Source organism: Macaca thibetana, chromosome 16 (genome assembly GCF_024542745.1).
Source record: "Macaca thibetana thibetana isolate TM-01 chromosome 16, ASM2454274v1, whole genome shotgun sequence".
Lineage (NCBI taxonomy): Eukaryota > Metazoa > Chordata > Mammalia > Primates > Cercopithecidae > Macaca > Macaca thibetana.
The window spans coordinates 12,853,932-12,879,770 of record NC_065593.1 but is presented as its reverse complement, the minus strand read 5'-3'; the positions used below and the strand labels follow the sequence as shown (position 1 = coordinate 12,879,770).

The 25,839-nt window shown below is 46.8% G+C and overlaps 1 protein-coding gene and 1 non-coding gene across 8 annotated transcripts in view; one reads left to right on the top strand and one right to left on the bottom strand.

Annotated features, from left to right (window-relative positions):
- MYH10 (myosin heavy chain 10) overlaps positions 1 to 25,839 on the bottom strand; it is a 318,611-nt gene that overhangs the window by 14,693 nt on the left and 278,079 nt on the right. For all 7 annotated transcript variants that reach the window (XM_050765168.1, XM_050765167.1, XM_050765171.1 and 4 more), the window contains 14 exons: positions 24,637 to 24,745; positions 24,399 to 24,530; positions 23,314 to 23,520; positions 20,699 to 20,836; positions 19,441 to 19,564; positions 16,806 to 16,977; positions 15,145 to 15,357; positions 11,196 to 11,340; positions 9,639 to 9,845; positions 6,429 to 6,533; positions 5,039 to 5,191; positions 4,079 to 4,327; positions 3,599 to 3,811; positions 1,643 to 1,855 (listed from right to left, as the gene is read on the bottom strand). In XM_050765168.1, coding sequence (XP_050621125.1) covers positions 1,643 to 1,855; positions 3,599 to 3,811; positions 4,079 to 4,327; positions 5,039 to 5,191; positions 6,429 to 6,533; positions 9,639 to 9,845; positions 11,196 to 11,340; positions 15,145 to 15,357; positions 16,806 to 16,977; positions 19,441 to 19,564; positions 20,699 to 20,836; positions 23,314 to 23,520; positions 24,399 to 24,530; positions 24,637 to 24,745 — 2,380 coding nt within the window. The remainder of the gene's footprint in view (positions 1 to 1,642; positions 1,856 to 3,598; positions 3,812 to 4,078; positions 4,328 to 5,038; positions 5,192 to 6,428; positions 6,534 to 9,638; positions 9,846 to 11,195; positions 11,341 to 15,144; positions 15,358 to 16,805; positions 16,978 to 19,440; positions 19,565 to 20,698; positions 20,837 to 23,313; positions 23,521 to 24,398; positions 24,531 to 24,636; positions 24,746 to 25,839) is intronic.
- On the top strand, positions 21,983 to 22,044 carry LOC126940012 (U7 small nuclear RNA). The gene has a single exon (XR_007720539.1). It is a non-coding gene; the product is annotated as a U7 small nuclear RNA (small nuclear RNA).

The window sequence follows — 25,839 nt, the reverse complement described above, 5'->3', positions numbered from 1 at the left end:
AGTGGTGGCTCCACTGGTCCTCTCCAAAGGGGAGAAACAGGGCCGCTGCTGCTGCTCCTCTGCAGGGGTTGGCATGGGAGATGAGGAGCAGGGCAGCTGCTCCCGCATAATGCAGAGGCGCTCGTCATCTACTTGCTGTATTCTGCAGAGACCTGGGGCTGTACCTCAAGGCACAGGATAGCAGGAGGCACCTAATGTAGAGCCACTTAACATGAATTTCAAAGTGTGGTGGTTTAAAAAAATGTCTACAAATTCTTTAATACTCCCCACCTTAAAGAGTTGGAGCATAATCTCCTTTTGAATGTGGGCCAGACTTGGTGACTCGCTTCTGACAAACAGAATAAAAAAGTGATCACATGAGACTTCGGAAATTAGGTCATAAAAGGCCTGGAAGCTTCCTCCTTGCTTGCTTTCTTTTGGATCTCTCTCTCGTGAAGCTCCTCCAGGACACTCAGGAGGCCCATGTAGCAAGCTGCCGAGGCCTCCTGCTGACACCACATGTGTGAGCCAGCTTGGCACGGCTCCTCCAGCCCCGGTCAGGCCTTCAGATGATGCAGCCAGGGCCAAGGTCCTGACTGTACCAGAACCACTGACTCAATCGCTTCCCAATTCCTCACACACAGAAACTGTGACATAAATGTTGTCACAGTTTGCAATAATTTGTTAAGTTTGGGGTAATTTGTTATCCAGCAATAAATGACCAATAATTAGTGGAGTGAAAATAATAAAGCAAAATTAAATATATCCCACATCTGGCCGGGCATGGTGGCTCATGCCTGTAATCCCAGCACTTTGGGAGGCCAAGATGGGCAGATCACCTGAGTCCAGGAGTTTGAGACCAGCCTGGCCAACACGATGAAACCCCGTCTCTACTAACAATACAAAAATTAGCCGCACATGATGGCGTGTGCCTGTAGTCCCAGCTACTTGGGAGGCCGAGACAGAAGAATCACTTCAACCTGGGAGGCAGAGGTTGCAGTGAGCCAAGATCGTGCCACTGCACTCCAGCCTGGGTGACAGAGCGAGACTCCGTCTCAAAACACACACACCCCCACCCCCGCCAAATCCAAGACTTATTGCCATGAACTGGAAGGGACTGGCAAAATATCCACAATTCATATTTAAAGTTTTAGACTATAAATTTAACATACATGCAGAAAAGTGTCTAATATACATTCAGAAAAGTATACAATTTATACATGGATAACAACTTTATAAAATGACAAATTTAAATATCTGCTCTTTTTCCTTTTGAAGAGTGATCTAATTATTAGGACTTGAGATCTGAACCGCAGACATCTGCCAAATCACTGTGTCTGGGATGCATCAATTCTTTCCTATACCCACATTCTAAGACAAGGAACTTGAACCTAACCACAGATTCCTTTGGGAGTCCACTGAGGGCTTTCTAATTGATAAGTGTAAGCAGCAATGATACTGTCTGAGGAACAGAAAAACCTAAACTAATTACAATAAAATTTAAATAATAAAATTCTCAAATGACCAAATAAATTCATTTTACTCTCTGTGTTACTCTGTGTTTACTCAGATGTGTTCTAACATGAATGAACAGGATACTGACCCAGAGCTGGGCTTTGAGAGCCTGCACCCCTTGTCGTGGAGGCTGTGCCTTCTGCCCTACCTGTTTGATCAGCAGCCGCTTCTTCTCTTCATTCTGCTCGTCCCTGGTTTGCAGGTCTCTCTCGAACTGCGCCTTCATGGCCTGCATGTTGACCTCCAGACGAAGCTTGGCATCTTCCGTGGCCTGGAGTTCGTCTTCCAGCTCCTCCAGCTGGGTCCTCATTTCCTCCACCTGCTGCTCCAGGGCCCGTTTGGATTTTTCAAGTTCGTGAACCTAAACCACCAAAGCATCAGGAAAGAGTTGACCTGGGCGGAGGCACGTGGGAAGAACAGCAGTCTTCCTGTTTTACAGGCCCACTTGTGGCATGCTGGCCACTTTGGTCCCCCTGGGCTGGCCCCCTGCCACATGCACACACATCCTTCCCTCTCCCCCGAAGGCTGCTGCTATTCTCCATTTCAGTGTATGCAGCTCAGAACTATAGTGCAGATTTCTTTATTCACACGTGTTCTCTGGTCATCCTCCTCCGATGACCTCTAAGCTGAGAGTTCTTCAGTGAGCCAAAGAACAAAGGAAACAGCCATGTCAGGGAACCTGTCTGTTGACTGACCCCCTTGCCTGCTGTCTGTGAGGAGCAAGTATGACAGTACACCTCTTCTTGCTGTAGAAAAGATCATTCGTATTGAAAAGCACATGTGGAAACTGCTGACTATTCGGGTGGCTTCGGCCTAACAAGCAGGGCACAGTACAGAGGCCTCGATCTTTCTCTGGACAAAGATCCCCCCACCACCATTTCCCTCGTTCTCTGCGCCAAGCACTGTGCTGAGAGCTTCACCTCCTGTGCCCTTTGATTATCGCGGCAGCCTTTGGAGGGAGGCCTTGGTGCTGCTGTGCACCCCCTCTGGGGTCCAGGACCACCGCAGTTCTCACAGGGACAGGCGTGGAGAATCTTAGGACAGGAGGAAGGCCCATTTCTACACAGTGTCTGGTGCTCAGTAGGCACAAAAGACATGTTTGTGGGATAAACGTGTGAGTGTTGATGCTACAGAAAACGAACATGAAGTCAACTGTAGCGTTCTCTCTCCACATTTCACTGTGTAACCATGGCCACTTCTACTTTCAGTGGCCTCTTCTTGTCCATGGGGCTAGTCCCTGGGTGCCAAGTTGTAGGAGACCCAGCAGGAAGGTGGGGCCACCTTCGCTGAGGTATGATGTGGCCAGATGGCCTATAGCCCATGAAAATGAGACCCTACCTTTTTAGAGGACTTTGTGCTTTTCAAAGCAGATGCAGTAACTTCATGAAATTGGGCAAGTATAATGTCCCTCTGGCAGATAAAGAAACTTAGGCTTCAAAAGCTTAAGTGGCTTCCCGTGGTCAGAATGGAAGCCTGTGGAGGAGCCAGGGAACCTTGCCTTTGACACCAGGCCTGGCTTTGTTTTGCTATCTTCAACACGCCATACGCTAAGGGAGAGACGTAGGGTCAGTGAGTGGCATGGCAGCTCCTGTGGAAGACGTATGCAATGGAAAGAGAAACTGTGCCACAGAAGCTTCTAAGCTGTGGAGAAGCCCCCAAAGCTACTGAAGCTCTCCAAGAAAACAGTGGGGCCTCCCTGGGAAGAACCGGGTCAGAGGGAGCTGCCATTCCCCGCTCCTCCTCCTCTCCAGGTCCCCACTCACCGCATGTTTGGCAACTACCTGTGACGGCAGAACCACGAAACCTTTTGTTGAAAGTCCCCCCTGCCAGGGTGTAGGCTGGGGCAGGGAGGGCAGTGAAAGGAAGAAGAAACACGTTCACCTCCAGCCAGAGCTGGGGGGAGATGGCAGAAAACCTGACAACGGTCCCAGAAGACCTGAACCCCCTCCTCACGCACAGGCCAAAGCACTCCTAGACGGCTTCGTGGCTGGGCTGTACGTTCCCAGGTCCTTCAGGCACCCCAAGGAGCCGCCTGCTCCCGTGTGAAGGCCCAGGCCCCTGGGATGCTCTCCCATGCGGAGTGTGGACCCCACCAGCGACTTACGTTCTTCCCCACGTCGTCTTTGGAGCTCATGAGGTCTTCCATGTCTGCTCGGAGCTGCTTGTTCTGCCTCTCAAACTCCTCCTTGGCCTCCAGGGCTTCCTCAAGGGCCCGGGCCAGTGACAGGGCTTTGGTTTCTTTCTCTCTGGCCTCGGCTTCGGCCCGGTCCCGCTCTTCGGCATAGCGGGCAGAGATGCTCTTCTCTTCTGCTAACAGCTGTGCACAAGGGGATGGGGGAACATGAAAAGCCGAAACAGCGGCATCAGCTTGTCTCTTCCACTGCGTGGCTGATGTGTCGCCAGAGTGCTGCCATTAGATTATGGTGTTCTTGTATTTCCTTTTTTTTTTTTTTTTTGCTTCCCCCTTTTTCCAATTTTGATATAAATATGTATCCCATTTAATTGCCTTTAAATAAGATTATTTTAAACCATAGGAACAAAAGCAAGAGCCCTGCCAGGAGGAAACGATGCGTGGCCGACCCACCTGGTCAAACTTCTTCTGCTTCTTCTCCAAGTTGGAGGCGACCTGGCGCTGATGGTCCAGGTCCACCGTGAGGTCGTCCAGCTCCTGCTGCAGGCGGTTCTTGGTCTTCTCCAGTTTGTCATACGCCAGTGCCTTCTCCTCCAGGCGTTGGCTCAGGGCCTCCACGTCCTTCAGAAGCTTCTTCTTGGCTTCTTCCAGACTTTCAATTGTTCCCAGGTCGTCATCTACTTTCTTCTTGGTATCAGCCAACTAGGTTTTGTGTAAGGACAAACAGAAAGTATTAATGTTCTCAATTGGGGCTGGGCATGGTGGCTGACGCCTGTAATCTCAGCACTTTGGGAGGCCGAGGCGAGCAGATCACTTGAGGTCAGGAGTTCGAGACCAGCCAGGCCAACATAGTGAAACCTCATCTCTACTAAAAATACAAAAATCGCCTGTCTGTAGTCTCAGCTACTGGGGAAGCTGAGGTGGGAGGATCACTTGAGCCCAGGAGGTGGAGGTTGCAGTGAGCTGAGATCATGCCACTGCACTCCAGCCTGGGCGACACAGTGAGACTCGTTTCAAAAAAAAAAAAAAAAAAAAAAAAAAAGAACTCAATTAGTTCTTGAATTTGAAGAAAACTTTTGTTTTTAATATTTTGAGAGAAGAAAAATCAATACTGTGATTTTAAAATAAATGAATCTTAGACGGTCACTACTTAATTTCTTAGCTAACAGTCTATTAAAATGATAACTGGATTGAAATTTTACATCGTTGACACAGTCCTAGGTCCTTATTTTAAGGGCTTCCAGCATTATAACCAGCATGTGGCTGGGTCAAAGCAAAACCATTTAATGGGCTTAATTTAGTACAACCTAATTAACCGTCCCAAATGGAGTTGAGACAGCCCGGCAAAGCAGGGCCAGGAGCTGCTAAAGACACACATCGAGGCCACCGCGGCTTCCTAAAGAGGACGCACACCTGGGACTGCAGGGCCAGCACTTGCTTCTCCAGGTTCTTCCTGGCCTCCTCCTCCTCCTCCTGCTGCTCCTGAAGACTGTTCTTCTCCTCTTCCAGCTGCCGGATTCGACTGCTCAGGTTTAGTTTCTGGCGTGTCTCCTCCTGAAGAAGCTCCTGTGTATTTTTTTTTTAAAAGGGCAACACTTCCGTTATATTTATCACCAAAACAAATACACCTGTATTAAAGAATTCATGTCATAAAAGAGAGTGCCTCAGTGCATGAGAACACCCAGTGACATTCACACACACAGACGATTTAAAAACACACACAGTAACTTTGTAAAAGTTTTTCACACCAACACTGCTTCAGACTGATCCCTGTAGAATGAATGGCGGCGCCGTCCACCCAAGGGCCCAGGCTGGAGCCTCCAGGCATCCCTGAGGCCTCCCCTCCTGCATCCCCCACCACACCCTGCATCTCCTCAGTCACGCCTGGAATCCCTTCCTCTCTATCCCCTGCCCCGTCTTAGTTCAGGCCCTCAGCCCTTCACGCTGGGATCACCTCTCCCGTCGTAGGCATCCCCTCCTTTATATTTCCTGCCAGACTGACTTCTAAAATGTAAGCACAAACATGTTTTTCCTGTTACTTTCAGACTGGGAAATCTTCAGAGGCATTAGTTGTGTGGAGCAGGATTCCTGGGCTCTGGCTCTGGCCGCCTCTAGTCTCACTCACCAGGCCGTGCCTTGTCATGCATGGGGTATGCTTCAGTTAAAATGAATTTATCCCCAACTGCCTAATTATTCCACTTTCGGCCTGAGATTTTTTTTAATCCCCAGCACCTAGCCTAAAGCCTGACAAATAAGCACTCATAAATGTTTGCAAATTTAACAAAATTAAGCTGTAAAACTCCAAGAATAAAGTGCTACATTATTTTCAAGTAACCTGTAGCTGACTTAAAAACATCCCTAACGGATGATGCAGTGCAGGTCTTAACCATCTGATAAGCAAGCCTCAACTCACCCTTTTACAAAATGGACTGTTTCTCACAGGTCAGCACAATGAAATTCCAACCATAATGAAACAATCTTATTTAAAATGGCCAGCAAGACATTGTGTGCAGGACCATGGCTTGGGTAAACCACTGCCCAGGCGGCGGCAGTGAATGGCAGGTGGAGCTGCCTCCGAGGCCACCCACATGCCTGCCGGACACAGGAACTCCAGAGGCTCTACATTAAGACACTAAGCTTCCAGGGAGAAATCCTGAGTAGCAAGCCTGGCTCCAAATAAAAGTATGACATAAAACTAGTAAGAGGTGACATAGAAGACAACTCTGGGGCCAGCATATTTCACCAGCTTAAATACTACAGAAATGTTAGTTATTATAAAGACCCCTTGTTCCCCGTGGAATACCTGTGTATCCTGTAGTTGAGACTCAAGACTAGCTGCATCCTTAGCAAATTTAATCCCCTTCTTCTCCGCTTCTTCCAGAAGGGTGGAAACATTATCTAGCTCATTCTGTAAGGAGAAAAAGATTAAATTCAACTCAAAAGTAAGCGAGCAGAAAGGGTCTAGAAACACAGCTTTTAAACAGAACACAAATAGAGAAGAACTCGGGGGCAGTGTGAACCTGAAACTACCCATTCAATTAAGGAAGACTCACCACCAAGAGTCTGTTGCCTTCAAACAGAGCTCAAATAAGTAGGTACTAGAACCTGCCTCCCTGGCTACCTTAATAGTCTCTACCCATGGAAAGGATGGGGCGGCGGGGGGTCTCCTAACTGGTTTTCTACCTTCTTCTATTTTTATCATGAAGAGACAAAAATTAAAGCAAAGCCTTTGAAAGAGTGACTGTATCCTCTGTGGGGAGGCTGAAAGGCCAGCAGGTGCTTGATTTTGGTGCTCTTTCACATGAAGATGCGTTAACCACGTGCTTTGGGAGGAAAGTATAATTCACATTCTTATAGAGCTTGAGGCTTCTATAAAAGGGATACAAGAGAGTTAGTTTTTTTTTTTTTTTTTGAGACAGAGTCTTGCCCTGTCGCCCTGGCTGGAGCGCAGTGGCATGATCTTGGCTCACTGCAATCTCTGCCTCCTGGGTTCAAGCAGTTCTCCTGCCTAAGCCTCCTGAGTGACTGGGATTACAGATGTGCGCCACCACGCCTGGCTAATTTTTTGTATCTTTAGTAGAGATAGGGTTTCGGCCTCCGAAAGTGCTGGGATTACAGGCGTGAGCCACCACGTCCGGCCGGAAGTTCTTTAAGGTTTTAAAAAACTGGTATTATATATTCATCATGAATATTTAAGCTATTTCTTATGGTCAGATTTAATGAATAATATTTTTTCCTTCTCAATTAATATTTCTAAAATATTTTCCAAACAAATCTTCATGGTATAAGATGCTTTATAATTTTTGATGACCGTTGGCGCTGGGAAGAAGCAGAGGGACGCAGAGGGATGCAGAGGGACACAGAGGGGCAGCAGGGCACCGTGGGTTCTCGCCTGTCCTCATCACACCAGCTGAGGGAAGGTGGATGGCGGCACAGCCACAGCGCAGTCTGCCATGGGCAGGCCTCTCTGCTGAGTCCTAGAGCCCTGGAGAATCATGTACTGTAATGCGGTCTTGGGCCTCTGACACAACACAGCTCTGTAATGCTTTTTCAATGTGGCAATATAGGATGTACATCTTTTCTTACCAATAGGGACTCATTGACTATATTGTTTTTGCTGGATGCATAGAAGTCCGTATTAAACATTAAAGTTATTTCCAATCACAGTCAGCCCTTCCTATCCATAGGTTCCATCTGTGGATTCAACCAAACATGTATTAAAAATATTCAGAAAAGGGCCAGGCGTGGTGGCTCACGCCTGTAATCCCAGCACTTTCGGAGGCCGAGGTGGGCGGATCACGAGGTCAGGAGATGGAGACCATCCCGGCTAACACAGTGAAACCCCGTCTCTACTAAAAATGCAAAAAATTAGCCAGGCGTGGTGGCGGGCGCCTGTAGTCCCAGCTACTCGGGAGGCTGAGGCAGGAGAACGGCGTGAACCTGGGACGTAGAGCTTGCAGTGAACTGAGATCGCGCCACTGCACTCCAGCCTGGGCGACAGAGGCAAGACTCTGTCTCAAAAAAACAAAAAAGAAAAATTCAGAAAAAACCCCTGCATGTGCACTGACCATGTATAGTTCAGGACTCTTTCGGGTGATTTCCTAAAACCATGACTGTTTTGGGTCGTTATTTCCTAAAAAATACAGTCTAACAACTTTTTACAAAGCATTTACATTGTCTTAGGTATTATAAGTGACCTAGAGATGATTTATAGTATATGGGAGGATGTGCATACATGCAAATACTACGCCTTTTTTTTTTTTTGAGATAAGAGTCTTGCTCTGTTGTCCAGGCTGGAGTGCAGTGGCATGATCTTGGCTCACCGCAACCTCCACCTCCCTGGATTCAAGCAATTCTCCTGCCTCAGCCTCCCGAGTAGCTGGGATTACAGGTGTGCAACACCACACCTGGCCAGTTTTTTGTATTTATTAGTAGAGACGGGGTTTTACCATGTTGGCCAGGCTGGTCTCAAACTCCTGACCTCAGGTGATCCGCCCACCTTGGCCTCCCAAAGTGCTGGGATTACAGGTGTGAACTACCATGCCCGGCCCCATACTATGCCATTTTTATTAGGGACTCTAGCATCAGCAGATTTTGGTATCTGCAGGAGGTCCTAGATTCAATGCACCAGTGGATACTGAGGGCTGACTATACTTTTGTACACACTTCTGCAATGAACATTCTTGAAGTTGACTCTGTGTATACATCCTTAGTTAATTCCCTAGGATAAATGACTAGACGTGGATTTTTCGGGTCTAAGGATACTCCCAGTTTTAAGGCTCGTGATCTAAGACTGCCAAACTGTCCTTTAGAAAAGGTTGCACTAGGCCGGGCACAGTGGCTCAAGCCTGTAATCTCAGCACTGTGGGAGGCTGAGGCGGGCGGATCATGAGGTCAGGAGATCGAGACCATCCTGGCTAACGTGGTGAAACCCTGTCTTTACTAAAAATTCAAAAAATTAGCCGGGCGTGGTGGCAGGCGCCTGTAGTCCCAGCTACTCGGGAGACTGAGGCAGGAGGATAGGGTGAACCCGGGAGATGGAGGGTACAGTGGGCAGAGATTGCGCCACTGCACTTCAGCCTGGGCGACAGCGAGACTGTCTCAAAAAAAAAAAAAAAGGTTGCACTAATTTATACCAGCAGTGTAAAAAAATAAAACTCTTGCAAATCTTTGCCAATGTGAAGTATAATTTTTTTGGCCCATTGTTCCTATTATTTGCTGGACTAATGGAGAAGCTGAAGTGCTTAAAACTGTTCAAGCAACTATAAACACAATTCAAGGTGGAACTGATCAAGTCCAATTCATGCTGTCTTCTTCTTAAAATAAGAATTATTTAACTTCATCGAAGTAATAGACACTAGGGACACCTAAGACTCGATGTATTTACTGGACAGCAATTGTCAGGTATTACACAGCACGCTGGCTGTGGGTCTCTGATTGCACAGAGGGATACAATGGTAAATTAGGGACATGCTACGGTGGGATGTGTGTAGAGCAGAGGTTTCTGGCTTACCTGCAGCTTACTTGCTTTCTCCGCCAGCTCCACCCTGAGCCTGTCGCCTTCGGAGACCTTGGCATGGAGCTCCTGGACCTGCGCGTCGAGCTTCTTCCTCTTGTGCTCAGACTCGGCCTTGACCTGCTGCAGGACCTTCACCTCACACGCCAGTTCCTTGTTATCTGTCTCCAGGCCCTGCTTGTTCTTCTCTAGATTTGCTTTGAACTAGGAGACGGAAGGGAAAACATAATTCACTAATTATTTTCTAAAACTCCATACAGAGGACTGCTTTTTGAGTCTGCGGAATTGTGCCTAACACACAGTAAGCCTGTGATCAACATTTGTTGAATGAATGAATGAATGAAAATGTTTGCTGTTCTCTGAATGTGAGGATTTCTGTGTAAGGAACACACGCGTACGTACTGCTCTGAGGAGCAGATGCAGGTACTTAGGGGCTCACTGTGCTAAGTAATGATCCTTGTCGATGCCAAGTGTCGTGTCTGCAGCGTACTCACTCACACTGTCCTTTGTATAAAACAAGTGTTGTTACTGTAAAAACTGTTTTATATGTACTAACATGAGCAAGCACCCCTGGTGCAGGGTGGTCACAACAGGATGTGTCTCCAATGACATCTTGCCTCAGGGACACGATTGGGTATAGTAAGGTGTTCACATGGGAATCTGGGCCAGACTGTCTGGCCTCAGGCTGCCTTTCCACGAACCAGCTGTGTGACCCCGGCTTAATTACCTAACACCGCTGGGCCTCAGTTTCCTTGTCTTTTAAATGAGAATTATAGGAGACTGTGCCACAGGGTTGTAACCAAGATTAAGGAAGGCAATTCACGTAGGGTACTTAGCACAGTACCTGACACAAATGTAAATGTTCTGTAAATGTTAATATTGTCATTGTCTAAATTAAAAGGTGGCATGTGGCTAGGCAAAGAACAGAGAGATGGGGAAACCGGAGCAAGAACCAAGTCACAAAGGCAAGGATGATTATGGGAAGTCATGGAGGCCAGTCTGCACAGGGGGGTGGCATGAGTCACAGGGCACATGAAATTCAGTTTCAGCAGAATGGAAAGCCTATGTCTGAGATACAGAAGCGGGAACAATGAATGAAAGGCAAGACTGTGCTTGGTGGCTGCGGTGAGATCACAGGCAGGGAAGGACAAGAAGGGAGAGATGAATGTCAGGAACCCCTGAAGGGGAACAGTGGCGGGACTTGTGACTTACTGGCAGCAGACAAGTAAGGGAAGAATGACTTTCAAATCATTCAGGGTTTTGAGTGAAGCCACTGGGAGAAGGACTTAGTGAGAGGAGACACTGGGGAGGACTGTGTGATTTGAGATGGCGGCTGGATCCGTGCATTTGCATCTGGCTTTTTTCCCTAAGTAGACACTGTGTTTTCAGAAAGCCGCTCCTGCCTTGGCAGCTGGGTACCCAGCAGCCCACTCAATGGCGTGTAGAGGCTGGAGCATAATCAATACCTGACTGAACAGAACGGGCAGATAGGATGGGAGTGGGTCTGCTGGTGGATTTTCTCCAGGCCACAGCACACGGCAGGGTCTCCCTTACCCGCTTGGCCTGTTCCAGCTGCTCTGAGAGCTCCTCCAGGGCTGTTGCGTGTCTTTGTCTCATGTCCTGGATTTGAGCTTCATGGTTCTTAGTTTCCTCCTCAAGAGCCTTCTTCAGCTCTGCCACTTCTTGTTCACGTTTTGTACTAGAGAAGGACATTTTTTAAGAGAGATCAGAATTAGCTGACTGATTAGAAACACATTTTCTTTTTGAAAAAGTACTGTTTTTGTTTTAAATATTACATAAATTCCTTTAATAAATATTTGATGTGCTATTTCCAGTAGGCCGGCAGGTCTATTACTGTGGTATCAGAAATCCTCCTAGAGAGCTGAGTAGTGGTTCATGCCTGTAATCCTGGCAATTTGGGAGGCTAAGGTGGATCGCTTGAGCCTGGGAGGTTGAGGCTACAATGAGCTATGACTGTACCACTGCACGCCAGCGTGGGTGAGTGAGACCCTATCTTTAAAAAAAAAAAACCCCAAACCCCCCCCCCCAAAACAAAACAAAACAAAACAAAAAACAGTGCAACTTCCCTGCCATATCTGACTTATCAAGACACAGGGTGACATCCCTAGGGGGTCTTCAAATTGTTCTGGGCAGTCTGGTTTCACTGGAGGTCAGGAATTGGTTAACACAAGATGCCAAACTGCCTGACATAGCCCCAACAGAATTGAATAAAACTGGAAAAAGGGAGTCTCCCAGAGATTTTCAAAAGTGAAGGGGTGGCAAAGGCCAAATGAATCAGGACGTTGCACTGTAACAAAGCAAGACTCTAACATTCACATGAAGAAGCCGCAATGAACTAACATCCTCCCAAAACTCTACTAGAAAATGGCTTGAGGTTCGGGAGGAGGGCGTTATCTTTTGGAGGGGCAGGAAAATTAAAAGGCAGCTCAAAGGGTTCAGAAAGGATCTCTGATGTTTGATATGAGAACACAGCAGGTCCATGGCCATAGAACTGGAATGTTCTGACATAAACTGGTTTTATCTAACCTGCACTTTACGGTATGAAGGTCACATTAGCATTAAGTATCTTTCCATGGCTTTCTAATATTTTTAAAATTGGCTGTAACAAATACAGGGTAACTTGAATAACCAGAGTTATTCACTTTCTAGAAGAGATCTTACTCCCCATGGCGAGTCACTCTAAATTTGTTAATCTGAGCACCGTGTTTAAGCACGAGCTTGATGAAGACGGAAGCCAGTCAGGTAAACAGTGCTCCTGCTAAGACCTATATTAGCACTGTTGAATTAGCTACAACTTCACACTAATCCTGAAGCACATCTCTAGCAAGCTTGCTCTATACTTTATAACATGTCACAACTTAGAACAGTGATTCACACACTGATTCCCATGTGGACACATTTTCCCTCTCTTCACCTTTCTTCTCATGGAGTCATGAGATGCAGGGGCTGGCTGAGAGATCCCTGTGCCAAGAGAACAGGGCCTGGTGGCTGCCAGCTCCATGGTCACATGTAGCCCAGCCAGAAGGAATCACTGAGGATTCTTTGCGGTCCAGCCTAGCTCAGCCCCAAGTTCCACTGGCTCAGCCAGAGATCAAAGACGTGCTGGTCTGGTCCTGTCCTCTACAAGGCTCCCATCGAGATTATTTCAGCTCACTCTAGCGACCAGTGCTTCATTGATCAGACTCTAGGGAAATCTCTCCAACTAGCAGCACATTGTCTTTTGGGAAAATAGTTTTGTGTGTGTGTGTTCCTCGTCCCTACTTGAACCCAACGGTCAAAGGAAACCTTCACCTTCTCTTCCCCAGGCTGAACAACCCAATTTCTCTTAGTCTTTCGTCAAAAGTCCTCAAGAAAGTTAAAATGCCAGTGCGTCTGCAGAAGAGTAGATGATTTACAGAGGACTATTACTTTATACTAATCATGGAAAGAACTAGGGCCAGGGAGGGTGGTTTGCATTCTCTTAAGGGTCCTTAGCAAGAATGGAGGACACATCTGAGCTGCAGGCAAAACAGAATCAGTGGGTGCTACAGCTGAGCATAGGCATGGTTTTAATAAATATGCGCATTTATTTTTTTGCAAGGGTTGGATGGAAAAATGATCAGAACCTTATTTTCTATTGCAGTCAAAAGCCCAGCTGGGAGTGGAGAGTTCAGCCAAGTCTAGTTCAGTGGTTTCTAGATTTTAAAAAAGCAGACATATCAAAGAGAAGTCTAGGACTCACACTACGAAAAGCAGTTACTCTGCTAAAGTGGGGTAAGGGCCGGGCGCGGTGGCTCACGCCTATCATCCCAGCACTTTGGGAGGCCAAGGCGGGTGGATCACCTGAGGTCGGGAGTTTGCGACCAGCCTGACCAACATGCAGAAACCCCATCTCCACTAAAAAATACAAATTAGCCAGGCATGGAGGCAGGCACCTGTAATGCCAGCTACTCAGGAGGCTGAGGCAGGAGAATCGCTTGAACCCAGGAGGAGGAGGTTATAGTGAGCCGAGATTGCACCATCGCACTCTGGCCTGGGCAATAAGAGCGAAACTCTGTCTCAAAAAAATAAAAAATAAAATATAAAATAAAATAAAAAAGTGGGGTAGGAAGTCTCGAACCATGCCTGGTTCAGATGGGGTTTTTCCTCTCTGGGAAAAAACTGAAGACAAAAACCAACCAACCTCTGTCCGGCTGCCGTAGCCGTACATGTTCATGGCCAGGATCACGGCCAACATTCCAAGGCGCACCCCTCTGTTCTCCAGCATGGAGAGTCTCCCCACACCCACCATCTGACCTCAGTCTCGCTGCTCTACCGAGCCGGCCTGCCCTGTGGACACCACGATGTCATTCTTTCCACGACCGAGCGCCCAGGTTTCCAGCTGCTGGGTGGACCCAGCTGATGACATCCGTGTCCTCTGGGGAAATGCACTGGTTTTCACCACAACCCATTTCCCTCCTGGTTGCTCTGGGTCATGTTCGGCCTCTCTGGCCACACTTGCGTTCATAAATAATTCCCTGTCTTTCTTGCTTTATTTCAGGCCCCAGCAGCTCCCCGGGGTGACGGGCTATTCTTTCCATCATTGACAGCCTGAAGAGCCAGCAGGTGTGCCTGCAGCCAGCCAAGGCGGCGAGGGTTCCCTTCTGGCTGGGACTCCTGGGGTGGCCCTGAGGCACTTGGCAGTGTGAGTGTGGGAGGGAGCAGACGGCTTCTGCCAGGACAGCAAGCTGGCACACCCCCCACGCTGCTCTCCACAGTGACGACACCTATGAGTCCGTGGGAGCAGCGGGCCGGCACCTCCAGGCCTGCGCACCGGCTCACCGCTAGGGCTCTCCTGCGACTCGCGGGCTGCCACGCTGCAGTTTTCTACCCGGGAGCCTTCTCTGGCCATGTTCACCTATGCTTGTCACCTTTTTCATGCCCACCCCGGCTGCTGGCTCATGCTGCTGCATATGCCTCTGCCCACTGCACACCTCTGTCCCAGTGCCTGCACCAGCCTTCTTCTCACCCTTGTGAAGGCACCCTTCCCTTTTCAGCTGGTTACCTACATCGTTCACACCACCTGGCACTGCCAGCATAAGTGCCTGGCCTCCTGGGTATCTCCTCCTATTCCTGTGTTTACCCTTCTCCCTCTGGTCCTATCTATCAATCTCTTTTCACTGCCCCCCTCTGTGTGTAGCTGTCACTGTCCCTCCCTAGACATCCATCACTGACCACAGCTTTTCTGATCACGCCCTCTCACTCTGTGTCCCTCAGTCTGCTGTCTACCCTAGGACTCACACTACTAACAGCAGTTACTCTGCTGAAGTGGGGTACCCTGCGCAGGTGTTTCTACCCATAGGCTGGTCTGTTTCTAACCATTACTATTTAATCACCGTTCCACCCGCCATCACGAGGAAAAGCACACCACCTCTCAAAGACAGCAAGCACACCAGGCATCTCTGCGCGGGCTCGGTGGAGAGGTTGGCAGGCGCCCGGGCCCTGCTCCCTCTCCCACACTCACCGTAGTTCCTGCTGGGCTGCCGTGGTGTCCAGCGTGTCCTCCAGCTCTGTTTTCAGAGCTTCCAGTTCCTCACTCAAGTCCCTTTTCTGCTTTTCGGCCTTGTTCCGTGAAGCCTTCTCAGATTCAAAGTCTTCCTGAAGTTCCGCAATTTGGGCTTGTAGCTCTCGCACAACTTTAAGGGCATTGTTCTTATGGAGTGTTTCATCGTCACCTCTGTTAAAACACCCGGGCACAAGAGCACTCAGAGACGGCGCCCGGATGGCCTGTTTCTCAGGCGAGCCCCAGCCCCTGAGCACCTCTCCACGAGACCCCAGTCCCACATCCCTCCTCCTGGGGCCTGAGGCTGGTGCAGATGCTCCGCACCTGCGAGGGCAGGAGGAGGTCCTTGGGTAGAGGACTTGCTGAAGGCCCCAAAGCTAATGATGGCAGAGCCAGAACTAGATTCCAGCCCAGCCCCCTTTCCAAACGACCATGCTTCTCCATTAAAAGGTAGGACACTCTTACTTTAGCCCTTAGAATACGAAAACATTTACTCTGAAGTCAAAGGCTGTTATAGTTAAAAATCTGCTTCTAACTATGAAGGAGTGACCTCCTCCATCACACCAGAACCCAGCCAAAACCAGGGATGCTCAGAGAACACACCGGAATGCAGCCAAACCAGGGATGCTCAGAGAACACAGTGGAAGAAAGGCTCTCATCTTCACACCCTCCAGGTGCCTCTCTTCCATAGGGCATCTTTTTGTTTATGTCTGTGGTTTAAAATGTTGGAAGATTTTTCTGATTGGGAATAGCTGGGATGTTTGAGGTAAGGGAGATTTTTCTTGTAAGATTTTCATTGTAACACATTATAAACTCCAAGTATTACAACCATGTAGCCAAAGAGTTATTCTTTATAAAGAAATGAAACATTAGACATATTTATTACATCTGATTTGCATTCTAAACTGAATGGTTTAGAACTGATTATTGAATCATGCTCTCAGTGGAGAAATATACTTTCTGAAAAGTGATTTCCCTTCAAGTTCTAAAACATACTACAGGCTGGGCGTGGTAGCTCACGCCTGTAATCCCAGCACTTTGGGAGGCCAAGGCGGGTGGATCACTTGGGGTCAGGAGTTTGGGACCAGCCTGACCAACATGGTGAAACCCCATCTCTACTAAAAATACAAAAATTAGCCGGTTGGTGGTGCACATGTGTAATCCCAGCTAGTTGGGAGGCTGAAGAATGAGAATTGCTTGAACCCAGGAAGTGGAGTTTGCAGTGAGCTGAGATTGCACTACTGCACCCCAGCCTGGGTGACAGAGTGAGACGCCATGTCAAAATAAATAAATAAATAAAACATACTGCAGTTAATCTATAATGTACAGAGACCAAAACATTTGTTATAGTGAAATAATTTGTGCTGGTATGAATTTCCAAGGGTTTCATAATATAATTTGTCATTTTAAAGTATTAAATATTAATATTGAGATAGTTTATGAGACTTTCTTGCTGCCCTGACACAAAATCTGTACGCCTGGACTTTTCACTCTCTCAGGTCACACCCAACAGCGAGTAGACCCCATCTCACTCTCCCAGGGTTTTTGGATGCTCCCGAACATAACAGTTTGCTGAAACTCAGCCCCCCGGCTCCCATGTAGCACAGCTAGGGGCCGCAGACCTGGCCAGCGCGCCCTGCAGCTCCTCCTCCTTCTTGGCCAGCTGCAGCTTGAGCTCGTCAATCTGCGCCTGCAGCTCTGCGATCTGGTCCTGCAGGTCGGTTGTCTCCCCGTCGAGTTTTCTTTTGGCCTTTTCCAGTTCCTGACGAGTCTTTTCTTCCTTCTTTAAGCGTTCTTTAAGGCAAGACATAAGAAGTTCTTCAACACACCGAGTGACTCACCACAGGAATAAACTAAAATTCAGACTGAGCCAAGTTGAAAATAAGCCATTTTATTCAAAAGCATGTCACTGCCCTGATGACATGGTCATGCCCTGATGTCAACTGCTCAGTCATTTCAAACCCACCGAGATCTGGAGGGGAGATAAATTAGTGTCAGGAGGGAATTTTAAGGAAGAAGTTGAGTGTCCTAAGGATGTCCTTTCATGGGAGGTGAGACCACACTGTGAGAGCCGAAGGGGCCTAGAATCCTCTCATGTCAAACCCATCGCTGTGCCCAGGTTTGCAAAGTGGCTCGGCAGGTGCTGGGGCAGCAATCGTAGCTGCCTGTCACCCCATCCCCTTTTCCATGGGAACCCCTGGTCTGAACCAAGAAAACTGCCGTCCTCAAGTACTGGGAGAGAGGAGACAGAAGAGTGGGCAGCAAGGGCCAGGCCTCTTTTCCACCCACCCCTCTAAAATTCTGCAGCGATCCCCCAGTTAGCCCTAGTGATCTATTTCACCGAATGATTTATTTCCTCACAGCAACCTCTATGCCTTTGTGTTCTCCAGCAGGAACCAATGTGCTGAGAGGATAAGACCGAGTGTCACAGCCTGATCAAACAGGTGAGTAAAAAAGCACATGTGCTTACGGGTACTTCCTCAGCAGAAGAACCATATACTAGTACAAATGGTTTATGAAAGTAATTTTTCTTTTTTTTCTCTTTTGACACAGAGTCTCGCTCTGTCACCCAGGCTGCAGTGCAGTGGCATGATCTTGGCTCACTGCAAGCTCTGCCTCCAGGGTTCTGGCCATTCTCCTGCCTCAGCCTCCCAAGTAGCTGGGACTACAGGCGCCCGCCACCACGCCCGGCTAATTTTTTTGTATTTTTAGTAGAGACGGGGTTTCACTGTGTTAGCCAGGATGGTCTTGATCTCCTGACCTCGTGATCCGCCTGCCTCGGCCTCCCAGAGTGCTGGGATTACAGGCATGAGCCACCGCGCCCGGCTTATGAAAGTAATTTCATACGGACATTCCCTCTTTTGTTTATACTAAAACAAATAAAACCCCAAATATTTTTTAAAAGCCAACCCCGTCGTCTTCCTGTCATAAACGCACACATTAAGAAAGAGCGGGCATCTGCCTGCAGGCGCCTGCACAGAGCTCCCTCCCTCTGGTGATGGTACCAGTCTCTAGCTGCTCTTTCCAACTTCCATCCTCTTTTCATTTCTTTTGCAGAAGCTGTAATGTCCTAGGATTTCCTGATATTACTCTGTGGCTTGGCCCTCAGCAGTGTCTTCTCTATATCTGCCAGCTTTTACGTCACTGGCCAGTCCCTTTGTGAGGTAAAATCTGGGCACTTTAATGCAGCTTTAGATTAAACACAATGGTCTGTAGGACCCAAACAACCTAACCCCGACCATGACCACCAAAGGGCAATATCTTTTACCACAGTACCAAAGTTAAAAAAGGGAAACCAGGCCTGGCGCGGTGGCTCACGTCTGTAATCTCAGCACTTTGAGAGGCCAAGGTGGGTGGATCACCTAAGGTCAGGAGTTTGAGACCAGCCTGACCAACATGGTGAAACCCTATATCTACTAAAAACACAAAATTAGCCAGGTGTGGTGGCGCATGCCTGTAATCCCAGTTACTTGGGAGGCTGAGGCAAGAGAATCGCTTGAACCTGGGAGGTGAGGTTGCAGTGAGCCAAGATTGTGCCACTGCACTCCAGCCTGGGCAACAAAAGTGAAACTCTGTCTTAAAAAAAAAGAAAAAGGAAAAGGAAAACCATTTTATCATCGTTCTAAGGCAACACAGAATAACCTTAAGAGCCCTTTTTATTATTTTTTAAAGACAGGGTCTTGCTGTGTTACCCAGGCTGTAGTGCAGTGGCACGATCATCGCTCACTACAGTAAGCTCCTGGGCACAAGCAATTCTGCTGCCTCTGTCACCCAGGCTGGAGTGCAGTGGCACGATCACAGCTCACTATGGTGAGCTCCCGGGCGCAAGCAATTCTGCTGCCTCTGTCACCCAGGCTGGAGTGCAGTGGCACGATCACAGCTCACTATGGTGAGCTCCCGGGTGCAAGCAATCCTGCTGCCTCAGCTTCCAAGTAGCTGGGACTACAGATGTGCACCACTACGCCAGGCTAATTTGTAAATTTTTTTGTAGAGATGGGGTCTCACTATGCTGCCCAGGCTGGTCTTAAACTCCTGGCCTCATGCGATCCTCCTGCCTCAGCCTCCCAAAGTGCTAGGATTACAGGCCAGAGACACTGCGCCCAGCCAAGGGACCAATTTTAATAAGTCAACCCAAACTGAAGGTCCTTATTGTTAGTAATCACCATGTATATTGTTTATTTTTGCATGTTCTGATTACAGTAAAAGCTAAACACTCGCATGTCCTAGTCCTCATTTCCTCTGGCCCCAAACACTAACCTTCTAAATCTGAGATCATCACTTCTTGCTTATTCCTGATTTTGGCCAAGTTTTTTGCCTTTTCTTCCTCTTCAGCCAGCTGAGAGGAACACTCAGCAATACGATCTTCCATGAGTTTCTTTTCCTGGACAGGAAAAATGGACTGCTTCAGAAAAGCCATTCAGAATAACCACTGGGGTTCTGTATTCCTCATAAAGGTCAACTGTCTTTGACTCGAGAGAAAACAAGTACTACCGGCACTGCCTCCCCCAGCAGACTGTACGCAGTCACGTGCTGCAGAACGATGTTCTGGACAGTGATGAACCAGATACATGACAGCGGTCTCCTAAGATGATCATGGAGCTGAAAACTTCATCAGAGCTGTCATAGCACCACAGTGCAATGACTCTGGTTTTAAAATAAATGTACTGCAGCCTCCGTGTGCCATGTTGATAAAGTCTGCAGTCACGTACAGCAATGTCCTGGGCCTTCACGTTCACTCAGTGCTTACTCACTGACTCACCCAGAGCAGCTTCCAGTCCCGCAAGCTCCGTTCATGGTGAGTGCCCAATAGAGGTGTGCCATTTTAAATCTTTTCTATCGTTTTTACTGTACTTTTTCTATCATATTTTTACTGGACTTTTGTTTGGGTATGTTTAGATACACAAGTACTTCTTAGCACTGTGTTCCAACTGCCTGCAGTATTCAGGACAGTAACATGCCGTACAAGTGTGCGGCCTAGAAGCAATCGGCCACACCGTCTAGTCTAGGTGTGTAATAGGCTCTACTGTCTAGTTTGTGTCAATACACTCTATGATGTTTGTACGAGGATAAAATAACTTCACGATGCATTTCCCAGATTGTGTCCTCGTCGTTAAACAACACACGACTGTACTCCAAAGGGGCAGAAAGGCTTACACGGCTTGGTGCCCACCCTGGGAGCTTGGCCCAGCTGCCTGGTGTTCAGAGTCCCACAGCCAATGGTGGATGAATTAACGCTTGCACAGATGGAAACAAGTCATCACTGAGTGACCAACAGGCACAAAATGCACACGTTAAAAGTCTAAAAGATTATCAGGATATTTGGTAAGGTTTAAAAATTCAGTGGTGCCTGTGTCTTTAGAAATCTATACAAGTAGAGATTTACAGAGAAAATTCAGTAAATGAACTTAAAATCTTGAGAATTTTCTGTTTGAGGTCACTTTCAATGAGCGTATCAACATATTATAGAAATATTTTCCATAACTAAAATCAGCTTTTTGTGGGAACAGTCTCTTACTTTGATAAACTTGGAATTTTGGTCCTCGAGAAGCAGAATCTCCTCTTCCATCTTCTTGATCTTGGCCTCTGCTGTCACCTTTTCCAGCTGCAGCTTTTGCCGAGCCCCCTCCTCCTCGTCCAGCTGCTCTTCCAGGTCCTTGTGAAGAACACACAGTCAGTCTCGCCACTTTCTCGAGATTTGACCACACATTCATCATGCACAGGAATGCATTACGACGAGATACTATTTTTTATTTACTTATTTTTTTTTGAGATGGAGTCTCGCTCTGTCGCCCAGGCTGGAGTGCAGTGGCGCAATCTCAGCTCACTGCAATATCCACCTCCCAGGTTCACACCATTCTCATGCGTCAGCCTCCCAAGTAGCTGGGACTACAGGCACCTGCCACCATGCCCAGCTAATTTTTTGATTCTTTTTTTAGTAGAGACGGGGTTTTACCGTGTTAGCCAGGATGGTCTTGATCTCCTGACCTCATGATCCATCCGCCTCAGCCTAGATACTAATTTTTGATTCTCAAAATGCCAGGGATATTTAAAAAAATATGAAATGCAGTTATGTGAAATAGACATTTGTATCCACTAGAGGCTAAAGTACAAACTGGGTCAATCCTTCTAGAAGCCAACATGGCAAAAACGTAGCTTTGAAAATGAGCCTTTCCTTTCAACCAGCAATTTCAGGAAATTGTCACAGATGCGATTTATATAAAAAGACATAAAGTGATAAGTTATTTATAATATTGAATAACTATGAACATGCTACAAAAAGGTCTTGGTAATTAAATGTTGGCACACTTGTTAAATGGAATAATATATAGTAATTAAAATTCACATTTTGGAATAATAGCAACACAGGCAAACATGAATAATGTAGTAGCACTCATCAAATGTGTATTTAATTTAGCTGAATCCAAATATATACATGTTCGGCCAAAGAGGAGAGAGAGAGAACGTGAAAACGACAATTTAAATAGTACAGGTCGTGAGAAATGAGCTGTCTCAGTTCAAGTGTACCTTTCACAGCAGAAGCACGTCATCAAACTGGGTGGGAGTATAGAGTTTACATGTATTTCTATTAGAACATGCAGATCTTTGTAATTGACATTACTGTTTATGATAAACATGCTATTATTACACAGGATCGCAGATAGATTACCACATTTTATATGAGGGGATTATTACACACTGCGTGCCTGTATCAAAATATCTTATGTACCACCCCATATATAATATACATACACACACACACACACTTAATATATATGCATACAAACTAGAATGAAAAACAAAGTGTTACAGCTCTTTTAGAATTTGTCTAGCAGGCTTTCCAGTTTCTGGTGGAAAGCTCCCACCTCCTCCAAAAAAAGAAAAAAAAAAAAGTTAAAACAAAACCCAGGCTGGGCGCGGTGGCTCACGCCTGTAATCCTAGCACTTGAAGGCCGAGGTGGGTGGATCACCTGAGGTCAAGAGTTTGAGACCAGCCTGGCCAACATGGTGAAACCTCGTCTCTACTAAAAATACAAAAATTAGCTGGGTGTGGTAGCAGGTGCCTGTAATCCCAGCTACTGGGGAGGCTGAGGCAGGGGAATCACTTGAATCCAGGAGGTGGAGGTTGCAGTGAGCCGAGATTGCGCCATTGCACTCCAGCCTGGGCAACAAAGTGAGACTCTGTCTCAAAAACAAAACAAAAAAGCAAAAACCAAAAAAAAAAAACCCCAATAAACCAAAACCAGGGTTGTACAAATGAACACATGGCCAACTTAAGGAAACGTTCAAGAGTATCTTTGGCTAAATAATTTACTCATTGTTAATTTTAGAATGAAACCCTTGCAAAAAATGAGTATTTTATTGTAAAAATTTCAAACACACATCTAAGCACACGGACCAGCATAATGAGCCCCACACGGTAGCATCACCCTGCCCTTAACAAGCATCAACTCATGGTCAGTTCCATTTCGTGTATGCCTCCACCTGCTCCCTTCTCCCCATGGGTTATTCTGAAGCAAATCCCAGGCATCATAGTTCATTTGTAAAACCTTCAGGCTGTGCTCCTAAAACATAAAGACCCATTTAAAAAGTACATTTGCCTGTTTCAATCAGAATCCAAAAATTGTGCCTCATGAGTACAGTCTGTAATTCAAAAAGAAAGTTAAGTACCAGGGAAGGGCTAGTTTTTAAAAATTCTCATTCTGACTGTTGGCCACCTCCTATTTCAGTGCTGAGCATTTCTTATTAGCCAAACCATGTAGTAGGTGTCTATCTAATGAATGGAGTGAGCAACATTCATTAGATATCACTGACAACATGAAGAACAAGTTAGGTCTTCTACAGAATGCTACAGACCCTGGGAGGTTTGTGACTTTGAATCTCTTTGCAAACTGTAAGGTGCCACTTAGAACATAAAAAAGATCCCTATTCAAAATGACAAATCTGTGTTCAAAGAAAATCTATTACAGGTGTGTTTTAAATGATGCTTATCTTTCTAAGGGTGGCTTCTCACGACCCAGAACCCTTTTGCTTCTCTGTGGACTCAAGAATCCACACACATAACTTCTATTTATTCAACAGATCCACTTGAAAATCCAAAATATGCTTCTAAGTAAAAATTATTGTAGATACCTGAATATGTGCTTGCATTTTTTTCTTTTCATTTTGGAGGATTTGGTTTCTTTCTTCTTCTTCTTCCACCCTAGACTCCAAGTCATGTAGAATCTCTTCTAATTCCTGCTTTTTAGCAGCAAGTCTTGCCCTCATCTCTTCTGCTTCAGCAAAGAGCTCAGTCTCTGCTTGTAGTTGTTCTGCAAGGATGTTCTTCTCTTCTAAAAGCTGCAGTCACAATAAAGTGTCAATGATTTGCCCCATTACATACGTACACAGTATATATTCACCGTTGATTTCAATGGTCAATGCACATCAAAGAAACTGGGAGATAAAAATATATAACATCACGGGCAGAACTTTCAAATACGTTTTTGTCTATAGCAAAATAAGCTAGATGAAAATATTTTGGTTGTTCCTGTTGTTTCGAGTTACTGTGAATAATACATATTAAATTCATTATAGTTCATCTATGAAGGTAATTTACAAGGGACAGATAAATAGGAGAGTGAAAATATTATTCAAACGCCATAAAGTTCATGGTGATTACTAATGCCTGTTTGGTAGTAAGTGATATCCTTGGCCTTTATTGTTAATATTTTTGGCCTTGAACGCTATAATTCTATTATTGTCACAACAAACATCTCCTGAGCCTCTGCTTTGTCCATGAAGGCTTCCCAGAAGAGGGACACACATTCGAGACCGCTGCTGCCAGAGAAGCACAGGTGGTGACCTCTACTCAAGCATCTCGCCCTTCTGACTGTTTTTCTGTTTCCCCTCATCAACAGACACAGGAAGGTGACATTACTGGGAGCCTCATCGAAAACAGGTGTTAAGTACATGCTTGACAGCAAGAATCACAAAAGCAAAGATGCAAGAGGTAAGGTTAATTTTAACTTACATAAATCTAAAATGCAAGGCAGAATGCATCTGTTAACTCTATTGGCAAAAAGTATACAATTTGGAAATGAGTGAAAAGGCCTCACATAACATAAGATGACATGGTGGGTATAGCTATTCATAATGAAATGTGTGGGGGTTGCCATCAGTGCAAGATCGCATAGAGATTCAGGGCCAAGTGGGAGTTACAGGGTCACCGCACACACCTGCTGGTGCTTCCGCTCCATCTCCTCCAGCTCTCCTTCCACCTTCGTCTGCTTCTCCTTCACCTTCAACAGCTCTTCATCTTTGGCCTGAAGTTCTTCCTCCTGCCGAGTCACTTGTAGAAGCGGCTTCACCTATGACAAAATTAAGCAGTTTATCATTCCGGCTCTTTCCTGTGGGTTTTTCCTGATCAGACTCTGCTGTTTGAAAGGGATCTGGAAAGAAGGGAGCTGAGCTCACCTTTGTGAAGACTCGCCACCACTGCCAGTGCCGTAACTTCAGGTACGCGGCACAGTTCCGCTGCAAGACCTTTAAGGCACTTAGTTGCTGCTGCTTCTTGGCAAAGGCCCTGAAGAACAATAAGAAAAACTTATGATGTAAAGAAAAAAGTGCCTGAATGGCTGCTGTCATAAGAAGCCTTTCTAAAGGCCCATGTTCTCTGTCTAGGATAGGGAATGGATGCATCAATCAAGTCCTGGGTGAGACACACAAGGAAGTCGTTCTGGCCGCTTGAAGCCACACTGGCTTGTTGGGCTGCTCAGCCCACCTCAGGCCCCTGGCACCAGTTCCTGCACTGACTTTCTTCATGGATGCTGCCCTGCACATCGTCCTGCTGCCACTCAGCCATATACCCACACTGCCCACACTAAGACACCGATTTTCCTGAGGCAATGAAGACAGTAGACAGAAGGGCCCGTTTTCTGTGCTGCTGCTCTTTATTGTGCCTTTAGGAGCTACTCTCTTGTTTTCCTTTTGGTATGTCACAGAAGAAACATTTCTCCCCATCTCCCAAGGTAATGTTTCTCCTCCTTGCCTCCACTTTGCCACAATGGAGCGCAGCACTCAAAAGCTAGAATGGGAGTGTAGCGCTTAAGGCACGTGGATTCGGCTGAGGAAAAGCCGCTAAGTTCTGGGTCTGGGAGTCCTTTGTCAAGATCTAAAGTGCGGCTTTGGTAGCGTGGTGGGGTAGAAAGCCGACTGCTGGAGCCAGGAAGTCAGTAATAGGAACATTTGCCTGTGGGTCTGTCAGTGTCTCTCATTTATGGCCAGGCCTCATCCAGGGCCTGGAGATGACTCTTGCTCTGTGGAGCCCTCGCCTCCTCATGACCACACCTGGGCTTCCCACTACACCCTGCCACCTCCTCGGCCCCAGAGCAGGGTCTGAGACCCAGTTCCCATTCGCCTTCACTCTGGTGTTTTCAATTTCTCACTCTCCTTCAGGAACACAGAAACCCTGAAACCCCCTCCTGCCAAAAACAACCCCCAGGCCCAAATGAAGCTCATTACCTTGCCATTCCTTCGACAGACAATTGATATTTTTCTACTCCTTATGAAACTCTCAGGGTCCACAGGCAAACGTTCCTGTTACTGACTTCCTGGCTTCCAGCAGTCAGCTTTCTACCCCACCACGCTACCAAAGCTGCACTTTAGATCTTGACAAAG